A 22143-nucleotide genomic window follows, 5' to 3' on the forward strand; every position below is an offset into this window, starting at 1 on the left:
TCATTCCTTTTGTTGTTGTTGTTGTTAAGTGAGAGAAGGGGAGATAGACAGATTCCCGCACACCCCCAATTGTGATCCACTCAGCAACCCACATCTGGGGCCAGTGCTCAAGTACCAAGCTGTCCTCATGCCCAGGGGCTGACTCTGACAAACTGAGCTATCCTCAGTGCCTGGGCCATTGTTCCACCCAATGGGGCCCCTGGTTGTGAGAGGGGAAAAGGGAGAGAAGGGCGAGGGGGAGGAGAAGAAAAGCAGATGGTTGCTTCTCCTGTGTGCTCTGACTGGGGATTGAACCCAGGACATCCACATGCCAGGCCGACACTCTGTCCACTGAGCTAACCGGCTAGGGCCAAGTTTTTCATTCTTTATTGACAATAATATATACAAAGTTGAGGGGGAAAAAAGGTCTACAGTCTTACATTTGTTTTCTCACCATTATTATTATTCGTTTCATTTTATGGTTATTACTGAAAATGATCTTTGACCCAAAGGAGGGCGTGTTAACAGATAATACCCTTTGCGTGTCCAGAGCCACTACTCCGGGCTTTCGGCTGCAGGCCAGCCTCAGCTGCCTCCTCTGGGGAGGTGGACTTGCAGAGTGTGCTGTTCCAGCCTGCCCCACCTGAGACAAGAGCCCGCCTGTTCTACCTTCCTGACGGTCAGTCACTGGCCCTCCTCGTGGAGGGCAGCTCTCTGGGGAGGGGCAGCCATGAGGTCACCAGCCGGCACGAATCGCCTAGGGGTGGTGAGCTTCTGGGAGAGGGGACCTGGGGGCCATCAGCAGCCACTACCCCTTCTTTCCTTTGTGGACTAATGAGTCTCCCATTGGAAAAGCAGAAAGCACATTAAGTCATACATTCAAAATCATGGACTTTGGGGCTCAAAGAACCTGCAAACTATCAAGCTCCTCATTTTACAGCTGAGGAACCTGAAATTGCAAAATATGAAGTAGGTTGTCCAGCCTTATCCAGGCAGTTCCAGCGAAGCTGAGGCTCCTCCCCAAGCCTCCAGCCTCCAGACGCTTCACTCCAATACCCTTGCATGGCCTCACCTCAGAGAAAGACTTTTCTTTCTGATAACCTGAGAAATTCACCGGGGAGAGGGTCCCTGCGGGTCAGACTGGGGGAAGGAGCTTCCTCCATGGGGTTGGCTCAGGAGTTGGCAGTAGACAGGTGCCGCGGGTGAAAGCGTGTCGTCCAGGACGCTCCCCCCCGTGTCGTCCAGGACGCTCCCCCCCTGTGTCGTCCAGGACACTCCCCCCCCCCGTGTCGTCCAGGACGCTCCCCCCCTGTGTCGTCCAGCACACTCCCCCCCCCGTGTTGTGCAGGACACTCCCCCCCCTGTGTCGTCCAGGACGCTCCCCCCCTGTGTCGTCCAGGACGCTCCCCCCTGTGTCGTCCAGGACGCTCCCCCCACCCCGTGTCGTCCAGGACGCTCCCCCCCTATCCCCCTGTGTCGTCCAGGACACTCCCCCCCTATCCCCCTGTGTCGTCCAGGACACTCCCCCCCTATCCCCCTGTGTCATCCAGGACGCTCCCCCCCTGTGTCGTCCAGGACGCTCCCCCCCTGTGTCGTCCAGGATGCCCCCCCCCCGTGTTGTCCAGGACGCTCCCCCCCTGTGTCGTCCAGGACACTCCCCCCCTGTGTCGTCCAGGTCGTTCCCCCCCTGTGTCGTCCAGGACGCTCCCCCCCTATCCCCCTGTGTCATCCAGGACACTCCCCCCCTATCCCCCTGTGTCGTCCAGGACACTCCCCCCCTATCCCCCTGTGTCATCCAGGACGCTCCCCCCCTGTGTCGTCCAGGACGCTCCCCCCCTGTGTCGTCCAGGACACTCCCCCCCTATCCCCCTGTGTCATCCAGGACGCTCCCCCCCTGTGTCGTCCAGGATGCCCCCCCCCCGTGTTGTCCAGGACGCTCCCCCCCTGTGTCGTCCAGGACACTCCCCCCACCCCGTGTCGTCCAGGACACTCCCCCCCTATCCCCCTGTGTCGTCCAGGACACTCCCCCCCTGTGTCGTCCAGGACGCTCCCCCCCCCGTGTCGTCCAGGACGCTCCCCCCCTGTGTCGTCCAGGACGCTCCCCCCCCCCGTGTCGTCCAGGACGCTCCCCCCCTGTGTCGTCCAGGACGCTCCCCCCCCCCCGTGTCGTCCAGGACGCTCCCCCCCTGTGTCGTCCAGGACGCTCCCCCCCCCCCCGTGTCGTCCAGGACACTCCCCCCCTATCCCCCTGTGTCATCCAGGACACTCCCCCCCTATCCCCCTGTGTCGTCCAGGATGCCCCCCCCCCCGTGTTGTCCAGGACGCTCCCCCCCTGTGTCGTCCAGGACACTCCCCCCACCCCGTGTCGTCCAGGACACTCCCCCCCTATCCCCCTGTGTCGTCCAGGACACTCCCCCCCTATCCCCCTGTGTCATCCAGGACGCTCCCCCCCTGTGTCGTCCAGGACGCTCCCCCCCTGTGTCGTCCAGGACACTCCCCCCCTATCCCCCTGTGTCATCCAGGACGCTCCCCCCCTGTGTCGTCCAGGACGCTCCCCCCCTGTGTCGTCCAGGACGCTCCCCCCCTGTGTCGTCCAGGACACTCCCCCCCCTGTGTCGTCCAGGACGCTCCCCCCCTGTGTCGTCCAGGACGCTCCCCCCCTGTGTCGTCCAGGACGCTCCCCCCACCCCATGTCGTCCAGGACGCTCCCCCCCTGTGTCGTCCAGGACGCTCCCCCCCTGTGTCGTCCAGGACGCTCCCCCCCTGTGTCGTCCAGGACGCTCCCCCCCTATCCCCCTGTGTCGTCCAGGACGCTCCCCCCTGTGTCGTCCAGGACGCTCCCCCCCCCCCGTGTCGTCCAGGACGCTCCCCCCTGTGTCGTCCAGGACGCTCCCCCCCCTGTGTCGTCCAGGACGCTCCCCCCCCCATGTTGTCCAGGACACTCCCCCCCCCCCGTGTCGTCCAGGACGCTCCCCCCCCCCCCCGTGTCGTCCAGGACGCTCCCCCCCCCCGTGTCGTCCAGGACGCTCCCCCCCCCCCGTGTCGTCCAGGACACTCCCCCCCCTGTGTCGTCCAGGACACTCCCCCCCCCCCCCCCCCCCCGGTGTCGTCCAGGACACTCCCCCCTGTGTTGTCCAGGACACTCCCCCCCCCCCGTGTTGTCCAGGACGCCCCCCCCCCGTGTTGTCCAGGACACTCCCCCCTGTGTTGTCCAGGACACTCCCCCCCTGGACTTTTGCAAAGTGAGACAACATCTAAGAGAAAGTGGTCTGCCACCTTCTTTTCCTTTTTGAGTTGGACCACCACTCACCTCTTCCGTCTGTCTGCGTTTTTGATGCTTAGAAGCCTGTGCCGCGTGCCTCTGCCCTGCTCTGTCCCTGCTGTCTGGAAAGCAGTGGCCCGGAGTCCCCTGGCCGTGGGCTGGCAGCAGGGTGCTGGTGGACTGGCAGGTGCAGCCCTCGTCACCTCTCCGTGGCCCCACCTGTAAAATGAGACTCTCCCCTGCTTTTAGGTTTTCCAGACACAGGTCATCCACCCCAAGTCAGGACTTTTGTTTTGTCCATACCCCACCTGGACTGTTCATGTCTTAATATTTTTATTGGATTCATTTTTAATATAATTACTTTAGCCATGCACTAACTGATTAATAAACATGAAATCTCATGGTTGTGACACTTATGTTTTTCCAAACCACAAATAAATAGATTTAAAACTTAAAAATTTTTAAAAATTTACCCATGTTCCACCTGAAATCACCTTGTATCTGTATGTAACCATTAAGTTGAAAGAGTGGGACTCCATTGAATTCAAGCAAGAAACAACTTTTTCTCCCTTGAATTACAGAGTTAGTTTTTCCTGCTACTTGGATACAATTTTGAGCAGGTCCTATAATGCAAAAAAATAAAATAAAATAAAATAAATAATAATAATAATAACCTGTCTGTTACTTTTAGTTCCAAGTGCGATAGTTGAAGTATCCACTCTAGTTTCCTGGAACCATAGTTCCGTTTAAGAGCGGAAACTCTGGGCGTCATTTCAGGTCCAGCACCTTCCGTCCCACTTCTGAGGGGCCGCTTCACCTGAGAAGCCTGCATGGCAGTGCGACACCAGGGCGCTGGTGGGCACCGCACCCTCGTGACGCCTGGCTGTCTCTCAGACCGGGCTGCAGACAGGTCTTCCCAGACGCAGTGGGCGAGGGCTGAGCTGAGAAGAGGGGGAGACTCTCGTGGGAATGGAATCCATCCCGTCTAGTCCGAGTGCTGCCTGTGTGGGAGTCCAACACAGACCCTGTCCCTGGTGGACTGCTGTGGGTCTCGCGGTGCCCCTCCTCCCGTGGACCACTCACCTCAGGCCGGCTGCGTGGCTCCCTCTCAGGGCTGGTTTTCAGCAGTCCGCACTCCCTGGGTCCTCCCAGTAGGACCCATTGGGCGTCAGGCGGCCCACACCTGCACTGAGGGAAGCAGGCCCAGTTCATAACTCCTCCTTCAGGGCACCTTCCCACCCCAGTTTCCAGTTGTTTAACATCTGGAGTCTGGAGTCAATCTCTGTGCACCAAAAATTAGCCAGGATACAGGTGAAGCTCTCCAGGGGATCCCCGAGAGGCCCTCCTCAACTGGGAAGGTAGAAAAGAGAATGCATCTAACATCTCCCCAAAGATGGCCTTTCTCCTCCCCTCACCAGGTGGGGGGAGGGGGGCTGGCTGCTCACTACGGAGCGTCCTTGGTTTCTGTTGTTTTGTTGATGACCTTTGGGGCCTCACTTTAATTGGTGGGAGGAGCCCCATGTTTGTGCCCATTATACCCTCGACCCCGTGTGACCATCATGCTCCACTGAGGCATGCCCGTCCGGTGCTCCGAAATCCTTCCCTGGAGACACCAGGGCTGTCCTGTGGAGTGGCCATTTCTCCTTGGCCTTTAGGTAGCATCTGATTGTCAGGCACTGGCCACAGGCCATCGGGATATCCTCTCCTCCACTCTTTCAGGCGTAGATGAGACAGACTTACCGGTCAACTTCATCCAACCCACAATTCACGGAACCTTTGTAGGCTTTATAAAAAAAAATGCAGCTTCAGTTTTGCCAAGACAGAACTCTTGGTTCTCTAACCTGCCATTGTGACACCTTTCTCTGTGTCACCAAACAGCCTTTTTCCTATGATTACTACCCAGATAAAACTGGTGACAAAGCTCCTGCAGGAGTCTGTTGACACATTTGGGCCACAGAGGCCTCTTTTCAATCTTGCAGTCTGTCTGCTCAGCACAATAGCGTAGCTGGTGGGCTTTGTGCTCCGGGCCTGCGCAGTTCGTGCCACAGAAGAAGAGGCATCATTATCCATAACTAGTTGTGCCTGTGTTGGGGAGGGGGTAGGAACCAGCTTTACAATTTGGAGACCTCCAGCCCTTCTCAAAGCAGAAAGGAGGTCGTGTCAAATGGCTTCTTGTTTTCACAAACTGGCTGGTGGGTCCCCAGGGGAGCATTCGTTAACTAGCAGAAACCTCCCATGCTAAGGCAGAGAGAGCCCTGGAACCTGAAAGTGCTGGGAAATCGGGAAGCATGTTAACTCACCGCTGGTCCGTGTGGGAGATCGGGGCGTCCTGTGCACTGGTCAAGTTGGGCAGTGAAGTGAAGGCTCTGGCCATCTCAGGACTCATTTCTAACTTGTGCCATTTTATGTTTTGGGGGCAATACAACCAATGTATACTTTAAAATAACGTTTGTATTTAAACAGCTTTTATATATATTTCATTATTTTCAAGTCTAGTTCAGCACAGTGTCTAATATAACTAGGATATGATATTATCCTTCCTTTATAAATCTATCAAGTTGCAAGAATAGGGCTGATTGCTTTCTGCTTTACCCTTTAGCCTCAGAAGTCTCCCAGTTTCTTTCTTTAGGCCAGAGACCAAAATTATTCCCCCTACTGTTACTGAGCACCATCCTTCCTCACCATCCCTGAGAGATGAGGATTTGGGGAAAGGGGGTCAGATGGGGACAGGCTTTGAGAATGTTAGCTTCCCAGGGTCTTCGAAAGCCTGGAGGCCTCAGTGGCGTACAACGAGGACCCCACACACTCCCTACACACACACCTTAACCTTGGGGGTTACTTGAAATAAAGGAGCTGAAACTGCAAAGACTTGAAATTATTCCATAATGTAAATTGTTTCTGCTTCACTGCTAAAATTCACAGAGATTTCCGTTTCAGAACTTTATTTCTGATCTTGGACTAGAAGAATTTTTCACCCTTTTTTAATTGTATGCAGCCTCAGGAGCAGGCGATGAGGGTGGTTTTGGTTTTTTGTTTGTTTGTCTCCTTCCCTCCCTTCCTTTGACCTCACCACTCCTGAGAGAACACCTTCAACTTGGTAGCTATGTTTAAAGGAGATTGAATCAACCGTGCATATAATGTTTAAGGTATCCACTCTCCTTTTATTTTGATTAAAATACTCTTAGTTTAAATCATGGACCTTAACCACATGTACTGGGAGCAGGTTTTGTCTGTGAATAGCTCGGCTCCTGAAACAAGGAGGGAAGATGGACTGGCCCAGGCCTGAGACCCGTCCTTTTCATGGCCCATAAGTGGTTTGTGGTTCAGGCAGTCTCTTTGTTTCCCTGGCCAGCCGGTATGTGTTTGCTGAGCACCCTTGACAAGTTCAGTCCCACAGGTTGGCCACACAGTGACAGGGCAGCCTAAGAGGCCACGTAGGATAAACTGAGGCACAGTAACGCAGAGTTTATTTGAGCAAAAATTGCTTCCAGTAGTTCTGCACCAACTGGAAGTTGTTAGAAGCGTGTCTCTGACAGGAGCTGGGGAAAGACTTGTAGAAAGTGCAGAAGCAAAGAAAATGTTACCAGCCTAGGGGTTCTTGGGTTCCCCAAGATAGAAATTAAGGGGAAACCCCCCAAAAGTTTCCAGACAGACTTAATTAGTCTTGTGCTCGAGCACAGGGGAGGCAGCACAGAGGGAAGGAGGGGCCTCCAAACTGGCTCCAGGCCTGACTCCCCTTGGCTGTTTTTGTAAACTGGGGACAAAAGATGGGTCTTTTGAAAAAGGAAGGCTTCTGGAATTTTCCGTTTCAGGGTCAGGTGACTTCCTTTTCCAGCTATGTTGCCTGGTGACTACTCACCCCACCGCACCCCCACCCTGTGTGGACAAGATGGTGTATAGCTCACTACCTCCACCCACGAAGGTCATATAAATAACTGTCAAATCCCGGCCCACTGAACATGCCGGTCAGTCAAGGAGGCAGGCAGGTGGCAGGGAGATAAAGTCAGCTACCTCTGTGTTTCTAAGTAGGGAGTGGAGGAGTGGTGACATTCCTGCAGTCGGTTTATCTGGCTTTCCCTCTAGCCACCTGGACTAAGTGGCTTCCTGGCCACTTGGTAGTTTCCACTCCCAGGCACCAGTGCCTGTGCTGTATCATAGGAGAGTATTTGATCGACTAGGACTTAAAGCCTACTTGGCCATTTGTGACTGGTTGTCCTTAGCATTTTGATTTTTGTAATTGTGAGGCATTTACTGGCTCGCTTTTGGTTTGCTTACGTAGGGTGCCATGGCATTATAGTCACTTCGGTCTAATGACCTCCTTGTTTAATTTAACAATGCTAACAGCACAGAGGTGGTCAGCAGCTAGCGTCACCTGGGCGAGCAGGGAAAGCCAGCTTGTAAAGGAAGGAGGAAGGACGGGCATGGCCGGCGAAGACAGTGGCAGGCCAGGTGTGGGTGACGGTACAGGAGAGGTTTGGGAATGGGGAGCGAGTGTGGTAGAGGAGGAGGGGATACAGCTGACCCTTGAACAACACGGATTTGAACTGTGTGGGTCCACTTATACATGGACAGTTTTCCAATAAGTACCTGTACTGCTTTTGACCCACTGCTGGGAGTCATGGATGCAGAGGGCCGACGCTGCCTTGTCCTACACCATTTTATAAAGACTTGTGCATCCTTGGATTTTGGTATCTGTGCAGGTTCTGGAACCAATTCCTCACAGATCCCGGGACAACTAAGTTTCTGGGGAGTCAGAAGTTATATGCAGATTTTTTACTGTGCACGGGGTGGGCACTCATAACCCCTGCATTATTCGGAAGCTACCTGTAGTGGAAGATAAAGCTAGAGAGCTTCTAGAAGCCCAGGTCGTAAAGGGCCTTGTATGCATAGCTGAGTAGCTGGTCTTTCCGTGCCATGAGGGGCTTTGGAAAACTTCATATGGGAAAGCTGAATCCTTCGTTTGGGAAACTACTGGCACAGAGGAGGGTGGGTTGAAGGGGTACGAACCTAGAAATAGTGTCTTCGCCTCTAGAAAGCAGGGCCTGAGGCAAAGATTCACGCATTACTAGTTATTGGGGAAGGAGGCGCAAGCCCAGGGCAGCAGGGCTGAAGGAAAAGGGAAGTGCCAGGTAACATGATGGAGCGTGTGACCACACAGACAGCAGTGTGGGCACTGGGCACTCTGGACTTCCGGGCGGAGTGCAGGGAGGGCCTCTTCCTTAGCATACAGTGTGTAGAAGAGAGGAGCCAGGGCTCCGTTCTGTTCCTGCTTCTCACTGGCCCTGGTTCACCTCACAAGGATCTTGTGCCGTGTGCTTCTGGGACACTGTTTGGGAATGGAGACCCTCATTCTCCCCCAAGGAGCAGTTTCTTCCCAGCCTGATGGTGGAGGGCAGCGTGGCTTGTGTGAACACCAACTGAGAACAAGAAAGCAGAGCAGGCAGTGGGGAGTCCGAGCAGGTCGGTCCGTCCTTTGTGTTACCATTCATACAAGGAGCTCAGCTCACATTCTGACAGTCGCTCCAGCAGAAGGGGGTGGACACCAGAGTGAATAAAGGAGGCTGTTTGTAGAGGAAGATTTACAAGATCTTCATTCACTAGAGTCAACAAGTCTCACCCCAGCCTCTCACGTGGGTACATCCCAGAGGCAGATAGCAAAGAGCTTCCATGGCTGGTTTGGGGAAAGGCATCCTCTATGATGTTATGTTTCTTTCTTTCTTTTTTTTTTACAGAGGCAGAGAGTGAGTCAGAGAGAGGGATAGATAGGGACAGACAGACAGAAACAGAGAGAGATGAGAAGCATCAATCATTAGTTTTTTGTTGCGACACCTTAGTTGTTTATTGATTGCTTTCTTATATGTGCCTTGACCGCAGGCCTTCAGCAGACTGAGTAACCCTTTGCTTGAACCAGTGACCTTGGGTCTAAACCGGTGAGCTTTGCTCAAACCAGACGAGCCCGCGCTCAAGCTGGCGACCTCAGGATCTCGAACCTGGGTCCTCCGCATCCCAGTCCAATACTCTATTCACTGTGCCACCACCCAGTCAGGCTATGATGTTATGTTTCTTAAAACATGCTTTACCCTTAGATAGGATTCATAAATCCATGGTGTGGACTAATTTCTGTATTTGTGGGAGAAGAGGTAGAAGCTACTACTTTAAAAATGATTTAAAATTTATGATGGTCAGACCCTGGCTGGTATCTCAGTGGATAGAGTGTTGGCCAGGTGTGTGGACATCCCAGGTTCAATTCCTGGTCAGGGCACACAGGAGAAGCAACTATCTGCTTCTCCCTCACTTCCCTTTTCTCCCTCTTCCCCTCCCACAGTCAGTGGCTCAATTGGTTTGAAGGTGGCCCTGGGCTCTGAGGATAGCTCCTTTGGAGCACATTAGCCTCAGGCATTAAAAATAGCTTAGTACTCAAGCATTTGCCAGGTAGATCCCTGTTGGAGTGCATGCGGGAGTCCACCTCATTATCTCCCTTCTTACCTAAAAAATATATAATCATAATTTATGATGGTCAAGCTAAAGAATTCAATTACAAGTGTCAGGACTCTTATTGCTGAAACAACGAAAGCCCAGCTTTCCTAATGGGGGCCACAGTAGGGGTTAGCTGACCCTCAGAGCACAGGGAAGGGCAGGGATGCACCACGACTGAAGTGTAACTGGACGTGTGGATCAAGACCCTGCCGGAACATGAGCTCTCTCGCACTTGTCCTTGTCTGTGAGGACTTCTGTTGTCAGACTGGGCATAACCTGCGCACAGCAGACCTAGCCTTGCTTTGGCAGCCTGGTCTGGAGCTCAGTGCTTTGCCTCTGCAGAGGGACTGACTCTTCCTCACTCATTCAGCTCCCGCTGGAGAGAATGCCCACTGGCTCAGCACACACCAGGTGCTCTCCATGGTCCAGACAATTCAGGCGGGGCTGCCGAGTTAACCTTTTTATTTATTTATTTATTTATTTACTTATTTACTTACTTACTTACTGTATTTTTCTGAAGTGAGAAGCAGGAAGGCAGAGACAGACTCCCGCATGTGCCCAATCGGGATCCACCTGGCATGTCTACCAGGGGGCAATGCTCTGCCCATCTGGGGCACTGCTCTGTTGCATTTGGAGCCAGTCAAGCACCTGAGGTGGAGGCCTCAGCGCCTGGGCCAACTTTGCTGCAATGGAGTCTTGGCTGCAGGAAGGGAAGAGAGAGAGATAGAGAGAGAAAGGAGAGGGGGAAGAGTGGAGAAGCAGATGGGCCCTTCTCCTGTGTGCCCTGGCCGGGAATCGAACCTGGGAAATACACACCCGGGTTGACGCTCTACCACTGAGCCAACTGGCCAGGGCAAGTTATCCTTTTTAAGTGACACATCCTAGGGTGCCATGTGGAGGAGGGGAAATAGGGTCCCGGATGTTTGTGTCTGCAGGGGGGATCTGGGTGGTTGCTGAGGAGAAAAGTGCATAATATCCACCTGTGACCAAAAGCTCAGAATACTGCCATTTGCCAAAAAAAAAAAGCATTCTTGCACCCCTCATTCACCAGCAAGAACAAAGGGCTCCTGGTTCTGCACTTTACGTCTCCTCCTGCTTTAGACACTCATTTTTTCTGAAGCTCTCTGTTTAGGCTCTGAAAATCTTACCACTGGTTCTGCAAACGGGCCGTCTGCAGCTGCACCACATGTGGCCAGGACCCCTGGAAGCACTTTCCTGGCTCCAGCAGCTCTCTCCTTTCCCTCTGCATCTAGGTAGATTTAAATGTTCTTCAGCTTCATTAGTTGTTTTTAAAGGGAATTTAAATTGAACAAGAGATGGAAAGCATTACAGGGCAGTGAGTTGCCCGGCCAGGACTTTCTGAGGCACTCCTCGTGGCCGAGATGGGTGGTGGCGTGCTGTCCTGTGCTGCTCAGTGCCAGGCCCCTTCTGACTATGTCTCAACAAATCTGTAGGTGACAGGGTTTAGGGAATAAATACTTCTCTTTGACCATTGTCTCTTACGTCAGGGAGGGAAAGCATTCTAGGGAGTGATCTTGACCCAGTTCTTGGACCAACAGAACACCCAGTTCCATGAGGGAGGAGGAGGGGTGTGCTGGGAAAAGTCCTCGCCCTGGCACACCCGCTCCCCACTGGAGGCCTTCCGGGGGAGAGGAAGGCAGAGTCATTCTTTTTTTTTCTGTATTTTTCTGAAGCCGGAAACGGGGAGAGACAGTCAGACAGACTCCCGCATGCGCCTGACCGGGATCCACCCGGCACGCCCACCAGGGGGCGACGCTCTGCCCATCCAGGGTGTCACTCTGTTGTGACCAGAGCCACTCTAGTGCCTGAGGCAGAGGCCGAGGAGCCATCCCCAGTGCCCGGGTCATCTTTGCTCCAATGGAGCCTCGGCTGCAGGAGGGGAAGAGAGAGACAGAGAGGAAGGAGAGGGGGAGGGGCGGAGAAGCAGATGGGCGCTTCTCCTGTGTGCCCTGGCCGGGAATCAAACCCGGGACCTCCGCACGCCAGGCCGACGCTCTACCACTGAGCCAACCAGCCAGAGCCAGAGTCATTCTTAATAAGAAACCTTAGCATCCTATTTCTTAAACACAAGAGAACAGCAATGCGCATTAAAGAGAGAAGCAGGCCTGACCTGTGGTGGCGCAGTGGATAAAGCATCGACCTGGAAATGCTGAGGTCGCTGGCCCGAAACCCTGGGCTTGCCTGGTCAAGGCACATATGGGAGTTGATGCTTCCAGCTCCTCCCCCTTCTCTCTCTCTGTTTCTCTCTCCTCTCTAAAAATGAATAAATAAAATTAAAAAAAAAATTTTTTTTAAAAAAAGAGAAGCAATGAAACATTTTTATGACAAGAACTGAGCCATCCCGTGTGCTGGCAATGGTACAGGCTTTGAAGTCATACAGACTGCTTTCTGTTTTTTCAAATTTTTTTTACCTCATTATGAAATATATTACCCATAGCAAATATACCCACCACCCAGAATCATAGATGTTCATATTTTGCAGTATTTCTCTTTTAACAGAGAAGTGAAATATGAAAGCTCCCTCCACCTCCCAAACCATTCCTTCCTCCCCCTCAATAATTATTATCTGGAAGTTAGTGTCTGTCACCCCCATGCATAGCTTTGTACTTAATATAAATGTCCATATGTAAAAATAGTGTCCATATGCCTGATACTGAATAGTACTGCTTCACATGGTTAAGAAAATGGCATTGAGCCACACAAATTCTTCTGCAATCAGTCCAACCTGCTGCTTCCTTGTAGAAAGCATGGACAAGTTGTGTCACCTTTTTGAACCACAGAGAGATGTGTTAAGATGCTGGTTATATTCATCTTGACACCATCCACGTGAGTGAGATCAAAACCTAAAGAGGAGACAAGCTGGATGTGACGGAGGCCGAATCGACAGTGTTTTGTGACTAATTTGATGTGTGGAATAACAGGTGTGATTCTTGTACAGGTACCTGGGGATTACTGTTAGTCCCTGAGATCAGCTGCGTGGCGGGGCAGTGTTGCTGCTCAGGGTCAGGAAGGTGTCATGGAGTCCCTTTTTTGACCTGTCGGGATGGAAACGCCTGCAGCGCACTCACACAGAAGGTTCAGGAGGCAGTTGGATATTTGAACCTGAAGTTCAGGCAGCGATTCTGAGCTGGAGACCCTTCCCGGGTCCCTTTAACACCTAGTGAGCATGGCTTTGGGGAGCAGGGCAGCTCACTGTTAGTGGGCCTCGGGTCACCTTACCTGGAATCCGTAACGTGGTTCACACCTGCCAGATTTCTACAGAACTGACAACTGGCAACGTATGGCCATGTCGATTTCAAAGTGTCCAGTTATGTTTGAAACTATTTTTTTCCTTCTGATAACCTGTTGTGATCTTATTCATGAAATTATGAGTCCTCTCTGAAGGTAATTTCTACTTTCAGTTTTTATCAAGCCCTAATATGTTAATAAGTTCATAGACTTTATTAGCTCCTGCATTACTTCTATTTGCCTGAACTTGCCCCTTGTTATACTTCAAGGAGCCCTGGGATTGCAGTCAGTGCCTGAGTACCCAGCACGTTGTTCCCTTCCCAGGGGTTTGGTCCCAGACCCTTATCAGGAGTCTGTCTGCAGTGAGGGTTCCTCCCCAGGACAGGAGCCAGATGGGCCACTCAGGGTCTCTTTTGTCACTCGCTGCAAACCTGGTCCAGGAGTCTTTGGTTCATCTTCACTAGCGAGCGGCTGGTTTTCACAGAATGTCTTCTTTTGCTTGAAGGAGAGATGCTTGCCCTCCACCCCACTGCAAATCCAGCCAGGAGTCCGGTAAAATGTCCTGGCAGGCCTCCTGTGGGGTGATGGGAATCCACCCAGCGCAGCACAAGTATACGTGTGAGGAGGGGAGCGTTTGGGCAGCTGCTGTGACTGTAAAGACAGACCCAGAAAGGCCTGGGGGAGTTAGGATGGGGAGCAGCTAGGGACAGACGGGACCCAGATGCAGCTCTGGGCCCACCTTTCTCATTTCTCTTTGTTTTCTTTCCCCTCTCTGTTCCCTGCATCTCCCTTCTTTTTCCTGCCTCTTTCCCCTTCCCCGCCCCCCCTGCCCCCTCCCTCTCTTCCCCTTTGCTCACCAGCTGCTGGCTTCCTCAGAACATGCGTTGCCCAGACTCCAACACTGATGACCTTTTTGCTCAGAAGCCCAAGGCCATCTGGCAGCAGTGTCTCTGTGTGCAGGATTCTGAGCTCCCGGGAGAGGAGCCGGCTTGCTCAGCCCATCTTCCTGCACCTGGACACACTGTCCCAGGCCAGCTAAAGAATGGGTCCCCCTAGGTCTGACACAGCCTGGGCCGGTCAGCGGTGGCAGGGCTGTGGATAGGGCGGGAGCCCTGAGAAGGGGTTTGTGGAGGCAGGAGTTATCATGGATAGCTAGCGCAAGATCGATGTCACAGAGCCCCTCACGCTAACTTCTACCAGTTTGGCTCAAGCTCTGAAGGGGAGGTCATGGTTTATAAACTGTTTGTAGTCACCTCTGCACTCATTCAAGATGTAATCTCTGAAGTAATGAATTTAACATCTTCCAGCCACGCCAGACGTGGCATGAAATTAAACTTTCAGTCAAAATGTTCAATTTTAATCACATATTAGGGGGCAGGGGTGGACTTAGTGGACTCCGAACCAAGTCACCCTGGAGAATGTGACCAGCACTGGTTTTCCAGTCATGAAGACTTTTGACGCACAGTTTGAAACATGTACCCCCCAAAGTCGAGAGTCTTTTGTAATAATACTCCTCACCAGGGCAGTGAATGTCAGAAGGCAGACCCTGAACCCCACTCACAGTGCCCCCACCGGCAGAATAAGGGCCCCGCCCCCCGGGTGGATGGAGAAGTGTGGCGGTCCCGTCCTCTTCGCACTGCGGCTGCTGATGCCACCCCGTACGTTCCTTGTGCCCTTAAGTTGCAAACCTGGCCATGACAGCATTTGCCTGGTGTCTGAAAACAGGCTCAGACGAGGAACCCTGGTCCCACCTTTATACAGCTGGAAAATGTTACAGAACTTGAGTCTTTCAAATTAAATAACAAAACAAAACAACCCCCCCCCCCCAAAAAAAAAACAAGCAGCCTATGAAACCCTGGGTTTGTAACTGAGTCACACAGAAACGAGGAGAGGAAGGGAAACTGCTTGCCCCTTCGCGGCTGGTTTCCATAGAGAAAGTGTGCCTCAAAATTCAGCACAGAAAAGAGGTTTTGTTTTGCTGCTAATAAAAGTAAAACTACTCTCAAGTGTTTCAGGGCTCACCAGAGCTTACATTTAATCTTTTCCACTTTTGTCTCCCGGGGTAGGCTTATCTCTCCAGCTGCCGAGTCAGTCTCTGTATATTGTGGGAAACTCTCTTCCCGTGATGCAAATTAGGAGGGGATCCTGTTCTGACAACGTGAGTTAATCATCCCTAGAAATATTGGCAAGGTCTGGGGATGCTTGTATTCCTCAGGGACAGGTTGGCTCCTGGATACAGACCCGGTCAGCCGCCTGCCTCTCCTTCCCCAGCTTCCTCACCCACACACAGGGCAGCTGAAAGCGAAGTGCTGGGTCCCTGGTAACTTACAAAACAAGCTTGATACTTCAAAAAAACTGGTCATGAGCTAGCACTGATATTCAGTAATATGTTGCTGTGTGTGTGTGTGTGTGTGTGTGTGTGTGTGTGTATAGTATGTTTCTTCTTACAAAGTTGTACAGTGGCCATATGACTGTTTTTACCCTCAAAATCTGGTCAGATTACTTTGAAAAAAGTTTTAGGAGTTGGATTGTCAGATTTATGCAGTCTCCATATTAGGAACTCCCATTTCTTTGGCCTCTAGCTATGAGACAGCTGGTTATGACAGTGAAAAAAAAGGTGGTAAACATGATACGGTGTGCAGAGATGTGTTGTAGAATTAGTGCCTGAAACCTGTATAATGTCATTAACCAGTGTCACCCCAATACATTCAATTAAAAGAGAGAGAGAGAAATGAGAAACACCTTCTTGTGTTCCCTGTACAGAATAAGAAGGTCTACTTGGACATTATCCACACATACATGGAAGTGCATGCCACCGTTCACGGCTCGAGCACAAAGAATATTCCCAGTTATGTGAAAAACCATGGAATCCTCAGTGGGCGGGACCTGCAGTTTCTTCTTCGAGAAACCAAGGTAAGTTTTTATTAGTTTTTATAAAAATTCATCAGTGATGTTGTTTTCAGGTGTGTTTCCATTGGCATTGAAAATGGTCTCAGAATCTCTCATGCTTTCTGTTCAACACCTCAGAGCTCTCCAGGTCATTTCTGGGCAGTGGCTTTCTAGGCCAGCTGTAGCTGAAAAGCTGGTGAACTGTTGAAGGAGGTTGCTGCAGTTTAAACCAAACGCATGGAGGACGTGCTCTGCCCCAGGTGTCAAACAGGGGTCTGCGGGGCAGTGGCACACAGGAAGGGCGAGGCCCCAGGTGTCAAACAGGGGTCTGCGGGGCAGTGGCACACAGGAAGGGCGAGGCCCCAGGTGTCAAACAGGGGTCTGCGGGGCAGTGGCACACAGGAAGGGGCTCTGCCCCAGGTGTCAAACAGGGGTCTGCGGGGCAGTGGCACACAGGAAGGGGCTCTGCCCCAGGTGTCAAACAGGGGTCTGCGGGGCAGTGGCACACAGGATGGGCGAGGCCCTGCACAGGGGCTGGAGTCTCTGGGAGGGCAGCAGCTTCCACAGCAGGCCCAGGGCACTCGGCCCCCCACCACCCAGGCACCGCTGTTTGAGGAGGGGGTGTCCCAACCGTCTTTGCCTCGCTTCTCCTCCTTTGACTGCACACTGAAGAAGTTCAGACAAGGGAAAAGCCCCTTCAGGCTTGAGGAGCAGAAAGGCATTATGAGAGATGTAAGAGATGAGAAATGGATGGGGTGTGGATGCACCTGGCATTGGGGACAGACAGGAGTGAGTCAGGTGTAGAGGCGGAGATGACTCATTCAGAGCTCAGCCCAGCTGATCTGAGTGCTGGGAACCAGTGGAAGATAACATTCGATGAGGGGCTGTCACGGACAGGCGGGTTTCAGACCACGTGCTGCAGGCCTCTGGGGAGGCGCTGATGGAGGACTCTTTTAGTGGCACAATGAAAATGTTGTTTGGACCCCATGGGGAAGTTGCCCCGTGTCTCTGGTTCTGCCATGAAAGACCATGAAATTAGGGGACTTGTGAATAGACAGGAGTTTGGTTTTGCAGGTTCTGTCATGTTTATTATTAAGCTTTCATTTATGAATATTATAGATACTGACTGAGCAGCTCCTGCATGGCAGGCACCAGGCAAAGGGGCCACGGTGACGAAATCAAGTACATCCTCGCCTCGGCATTCCTAAAGGATGGAGATGCATACTCTCGATGGTGAAGGTTCAGCTCTGGCCCCTGACTCGAGGTTTTCATTTTCAAGGCAGGGAAGGGAGGCTGAGCGGATGAACTTCTACAGCATAACAGGGACTTATTGTGTGACACTGACTCTGGAAAGTATATTCACATATGTCGTTCTGGTTCATTCTCACAGCAGCCTTCAGAGGTAGGCAGGGCAGGTACTATGGTTAATTTGGTGTGAAAACACAAGGAAACAGAAGAGTTTGGCTTGCCCACCACCACTGAGGTTGTCTTGAAGGTGGCCGTAACTCATGACCTTGTTTTTTATTGCATATTCAAGCTCTGCTGGCCCTTGATGTGCCGTCCTTATAAATAAACACTCAAACTGAAAGACGTTTAATGGATACTCCTGAACCAGAATAGGCACTTGTTCTCTGTCACAGTGTCTCCATATGTAAATACATGTGGCCATTTCTACCTCCAAGCCATGTGTGATGCCATTAATAAAATAGTGCGATAAATTACATCTTTCCCTGGCCGAAGGCATGGTTTTTTAATTAGGACTGTATTTCCTCACAAGGTCTCCTGTAGTCTGATGGCCGTGGCCACCAGGCCTGAAGTGCTTTCCCTGTGTGCACTGCTCGCTCCCGTTCCCCGTGTGCACTGCTCGCTCCCCGTTCCCCGTGTGCACTGCTCGCTCCCGTTCCCCGTGTGCACTGCTCGCTCCCCGTTCCCCGTGTGCACTGCTCGCTCCCCGTTCCCCGTGTGCACTGCTCGCTCCCCGTTCCCCGTGTGCACTGCTCGCTCCCCGTTCCCCGTGTGCACTGCTCGCTCCCCGTTCCCCGTGTGCACTGCTCGCTCCCCGTTCCCCGTGTGCACTGCTCGCTCCCCGTTCCCCGTGTGCACTGCTCGCTCCCGTTCCCCGTGTGCACTGCTCGCTCCCATTCCCCATTTCCCATGTGCACTGCTCGCTCCCGTTCCCCGTGTGCACTGCTCGCTCCCATTCCCCATTTCCCGTGTGCACTGCTCGCTCCCCGTTCACCTTCTGTGTCGGGGGACATTCTCAAATGTGCGAGCTTTTTCGTGCCAATGCTGTTTGCCTGGTTTTACTTTTCCCCACATACATTGTGGGGAAAGCTCCAGCTCCTTCAGAGTGCCCTCCGGCAGCGCTGATTGTCAGCACAGCAGCACGTCCTGACCGTCTTGCACCCTTCTATTAGCCCAGCCTCATGAGTGTCTTACTCAGTCTTGCAAATTTTAAAAGAACTCTCACTTACCTATTTGCCCTGTCAGAGAATGGGGAATAGGCAGAGGCCGAGGCCCCCTACATCCAGGGCAGGAGAGGGAAGAGGCCTGGAAGGCCCAGGCCACGACATCAGAGACTGCCTAACAACCAAGGATCACAGTGTGAATTTTGAGTGTGAGGGGTATATATTTATCCTTGAAGAGCTGGTACCTTCAGAGAATATCACTGGTTCCATTTTATATTGCCTATTCATCTGTCTAGAATATATTAAAGTGTTGCCAGTAGAATTATATCTAAAACAGTTGGCAAATATGATGAAAATGAGGCACTGTACTGCTGAGACCGCCCCTCCTTACACCCAGAACACAGCAGCAGGCGCTAAAATGAATGAGTCTTGGGCTTTGAAGTAATGACACTAAAGACCAGTCGGGCTTTGCATATATAACCCTTTCTGCCTCCAACTTCTTTTTCTGTGTCTCTGAGCAATTTAAAAACAATTTACTCCAATCCACGTGACAGCAGAGAACTGGAGGTATAGGGAAGCAAATGTATGCGGAGTGCATGGTTTTGAGGCGCGCTACTGGAGAGGAAGCAAGTCTAGTACTCCTTGAGGTTTATAGACACCCTGAAATGATTGGTGCTTAATCAGTCTCTGACTCATCATTTTTCTTTATGAGCCATCTTTGAATCTGCACCAAGCCTGGGAGACCCTCTGCTCAGCAGAACTTGGTTTGGCATGCCATTAGGGGCTCAGGTGTCATTAGCAGACTGCACCTGCAGGGAGCCTATGAAGACAGGAGAAATTCAGTGTGCCACTAAGATCAGGCTCAAGCAACCGGGGAGTCGTTGAGTCTAAAATACTCTTCTAATGGGATGAATTAATTATTTAGCAGAGGAGCGTAGACAAGTCACTGAGTCCAGCAGACTGCAGGAGTACAGTTTAAGCTAGCAACTAACACAGAATGGGGGGAGGGGGCATGTCTTTGCTTTGGTTTAAGTTCCCATCTCTTCTAATGTGACTTCTTCCATCTCCTTCCTGATTTTAACCTCTTCATGCCCACTTCCTCCTGGTCTTCCCATGGGAGCTCCTTATATAAGGGGCCACTTTGCATCCTACACTGGGACGGAGCGTTCAGAGTGAGCTGGAGTATTTACCCTGCTTTCTACAGCAAATGTTGAGACAGATTCTGGCCACGGGAAACCAGGGAAGAAGTTGCTGCCACCCACACTGTTGCTACACACATTCTCTACCCGAACCTCCAGTCATCCCCCTCCCCCTCGGATGGGTCCTGTGGTTCCTGTTTTCTTACCATGTCAGTGCATAGCTTTCCTGCAGGGCTCACCCAGAAGCTTGGACAGGGTTGGAAGACACACAGTATGTACTACCCCTATCCCATCCCATCCTTATGTTGGATCCTATTCCTACCCCTCAAACAACCTTGGCTCTTCCCATGAATTTGGATGAGGATGCACACACAGCCTTTCTCAGAGCTGAGATAGCCACTGCCAGAGAAACCCGGCTCCTGCAGCTTCATGGTGGCTTGTACTGTTTACAAGTACTTACTCAGAGCCTGGAGCAGTGCCTGGCTTATAGAAGGCCTTCAGATAATTAAGAACGAAGGAAGGAGTCAGTATGAAATCTGTTCACCACCTGGGGTCTTGAGGTCATGCCCTCTAGTAGTGATTTCTTGATCTTCTCATGAATCACACACCCGGGTCTCCAAGATCTCCTCAGCAGGGACACTTCCTTTCTGGCACCCCTGGCCTGCTGCTCCATGACCCTGTGAGAGAGCCTACGAGCTCTTGTACTAATGAGCAGTCCGCCTTCTGTCTGTTTCCGATGCTAGAATACGCACCCTCAGGCAGTCACTCGAGTGACCAGTACCTGAAGTTATTCTTGCCCCCAATAGATGGAAACAATTGTGCACACATGTATTCCTCTTCCTTCCCCTCCCATATACATATGTAGAATGAAGAATGTATAGAGACATGATTCAGTGACCTCTCTGTCTTCAAGAACAAAAGTATAAGCCCACATCCAGATACACATGAAACGCTCTACATCTCACAGAGATATATGATTTGGGAAAAATCTAACCTCTCAGTATTTCTTCTTTTGCTCATCTATCTGACAAATGTGTATTAAGTGCTGAATATATCCCCAGACTTATATTTAGCATTTCTGATACAGAGATGACTACGGCAGTTTTGCCTAAAACGAGTATACAGGTGTTGGGGAGGGAACGGGCAAACAGGTCCCCACAACCATGTGAAAAGGACACGAGTAAGAGTAGCGATAATAAAAAAACACTGATACCAACATAGATACAACCTTCCTGTGACGCTGTGAGCAGGCTCACCCTTCCAGTTTTATGAAATGGTGTGCTGGGACTGGTGACGTCAGTGACGTCCGGGGCTGAGGCTGTGTGGAGGGCAGGAGTCCTTCATCAGCCGGTCCTTTTAACACACTTAGCATGTTCGTTTTGTCATGGTGCCCGTGACCACAGGGTTTTACTGCTACAACGGCCATTTTCTCTAACCTTTACCTGTGGGAATCCTTTCTGTGAATGATCTCTTTGTCTCAAAGGTCCTCTGATCTGGGTACCGTTGGAACCTATCTTAATGTGGTAGTGACAAGGCTTGTTGAGTGCTTCACTGTTGGGAGCTGAGGGGTCAGCCTGGTGTGGACTTTGGGTGAGAGATGGGGTGGTCAGGGGAGGTTCCCCCAGGAGGTGATACCTGAGCTGCCTTTTAATAGTAAACATTTCCTGCTGGCACAGCTCCTGTGGCTTTCAGTGAATCCAACTATCTTCTTACTTCTCTATCTCCACCTACAATGCATATTGTAAATCCATCTGATTCTGTGCTGGACCTTCCAGATGACCTAAGTGCTGGAAATGTGCGTTTTGATGATGTTTGTATTTTGTTCTGTTTCTGAAAGGCCACTGGGGTAACTGAGAATACTTCGGAGTCTGGTTTAGTAGACGACTTTGGGCACTAAAACACGCCTGACCAGGATAGCTGTCTCATCCCCTTGGCCATTCAAGCTCTTTGTGGGAGAAATTGCAGCTAGTGTAGGTCAGGGGCTCGTGCAAGGCCATGAGAGGGTGCAGCCAGACCCATATGGGAGAGAATTTGGTTACTGTTGTCTGTCCTCAGGATTGAGTGCAAAAGGAAGACCAGTGGCTACATCAGAGCATCACCTATCAGGAAAATCCATTTTCTTGATACCTACTCATTTGTAAATTCTTTCTAAAGGCATAAAAGGGATAGCAAGGAAAAGTAATGGTTCTCGATCATTATGTGAAGAAGAGACAAGGCTTAGCAATAGCATGTGGTTCGTGAGACAGGCCCTTCCATGAGGCAGTCACTGTAAACCATGCCCCCCCCTATGGAGGTCTGTCCCTTTTTTAGTCCAGGTACTTTATGAAACAATGAGAATTTGTAAACACACATGCAGGTGCTGAACATTCTATAAAACCCCACAACCACAATTCTTACACACCTTAACACCAGCCAAACAAAACAAGATCATATATACATAGCTGCATGAAGTTGAGTCTGGATCTGAACTTGACCTACTGTGTAATGAACACTTACTAAGTGCCAGGCTTTACAATCTGTCCTACCCATGAAATACCCCATTTATTCCCCACACCTGCCCGATGAAATACATAGCACTATTTCCCCCACATCACACATAAAAGGACAGGTGACAGAGCTTGTGTTACCTTGACCAAGGCTCCATAGCTAGAGGAAGTAGGTGATAAATGGGCTTTTAGATTCCCTGGAAAGAGGCATGTAACAATTTCCCACAGCTATAGAACGCAGGATATGGTAGAGA

The 22143-nt window shown here is 51.4% G+C and overlaps 1 protein-coding gene across 8 annotated transcripts in view; it reads left to right on the forward strand.

Annotated features, from left to right (window-relative positions):
- MGAT5 (alpha-1,6-mannosylglycoprotein 6-beta-N-acetylglucosaminyltransferase) overlaps positions 1–22143 on the forward strand; it is a 374609-nt gene that overhangs the window by 300876 nt on the left and 51590 nt on the right. For all 8 annotated transcript variants that reach the window (XM_066346312.1, XM_066346320.1, XM_066346314.1 and 5 more), the window contains exon 12: positions 15731–15880. In XM_066346312.1, the coding sequence (XP_066202409.1) occupies positions 15731–15880 (150 nt within the window). The remainder of the gene's footprint in view (positions 1–15730; positions 15881–22143) is intronic.

Source organism: Saccopteryx leptura, chromosome 7, assembly GCF_036850995.1.
Source record: "Saccopteryx leptura isolate mSacLep1 chromosome 7, mSacLep1_pri_phased_curated, whole genome shotgun sequence".
NCBI lineage: Eukaryota > Metazoa > Chordata > Mammalia > Chiroptera > Emballonuridae > Saccopteryx > Saccopteryx leptura.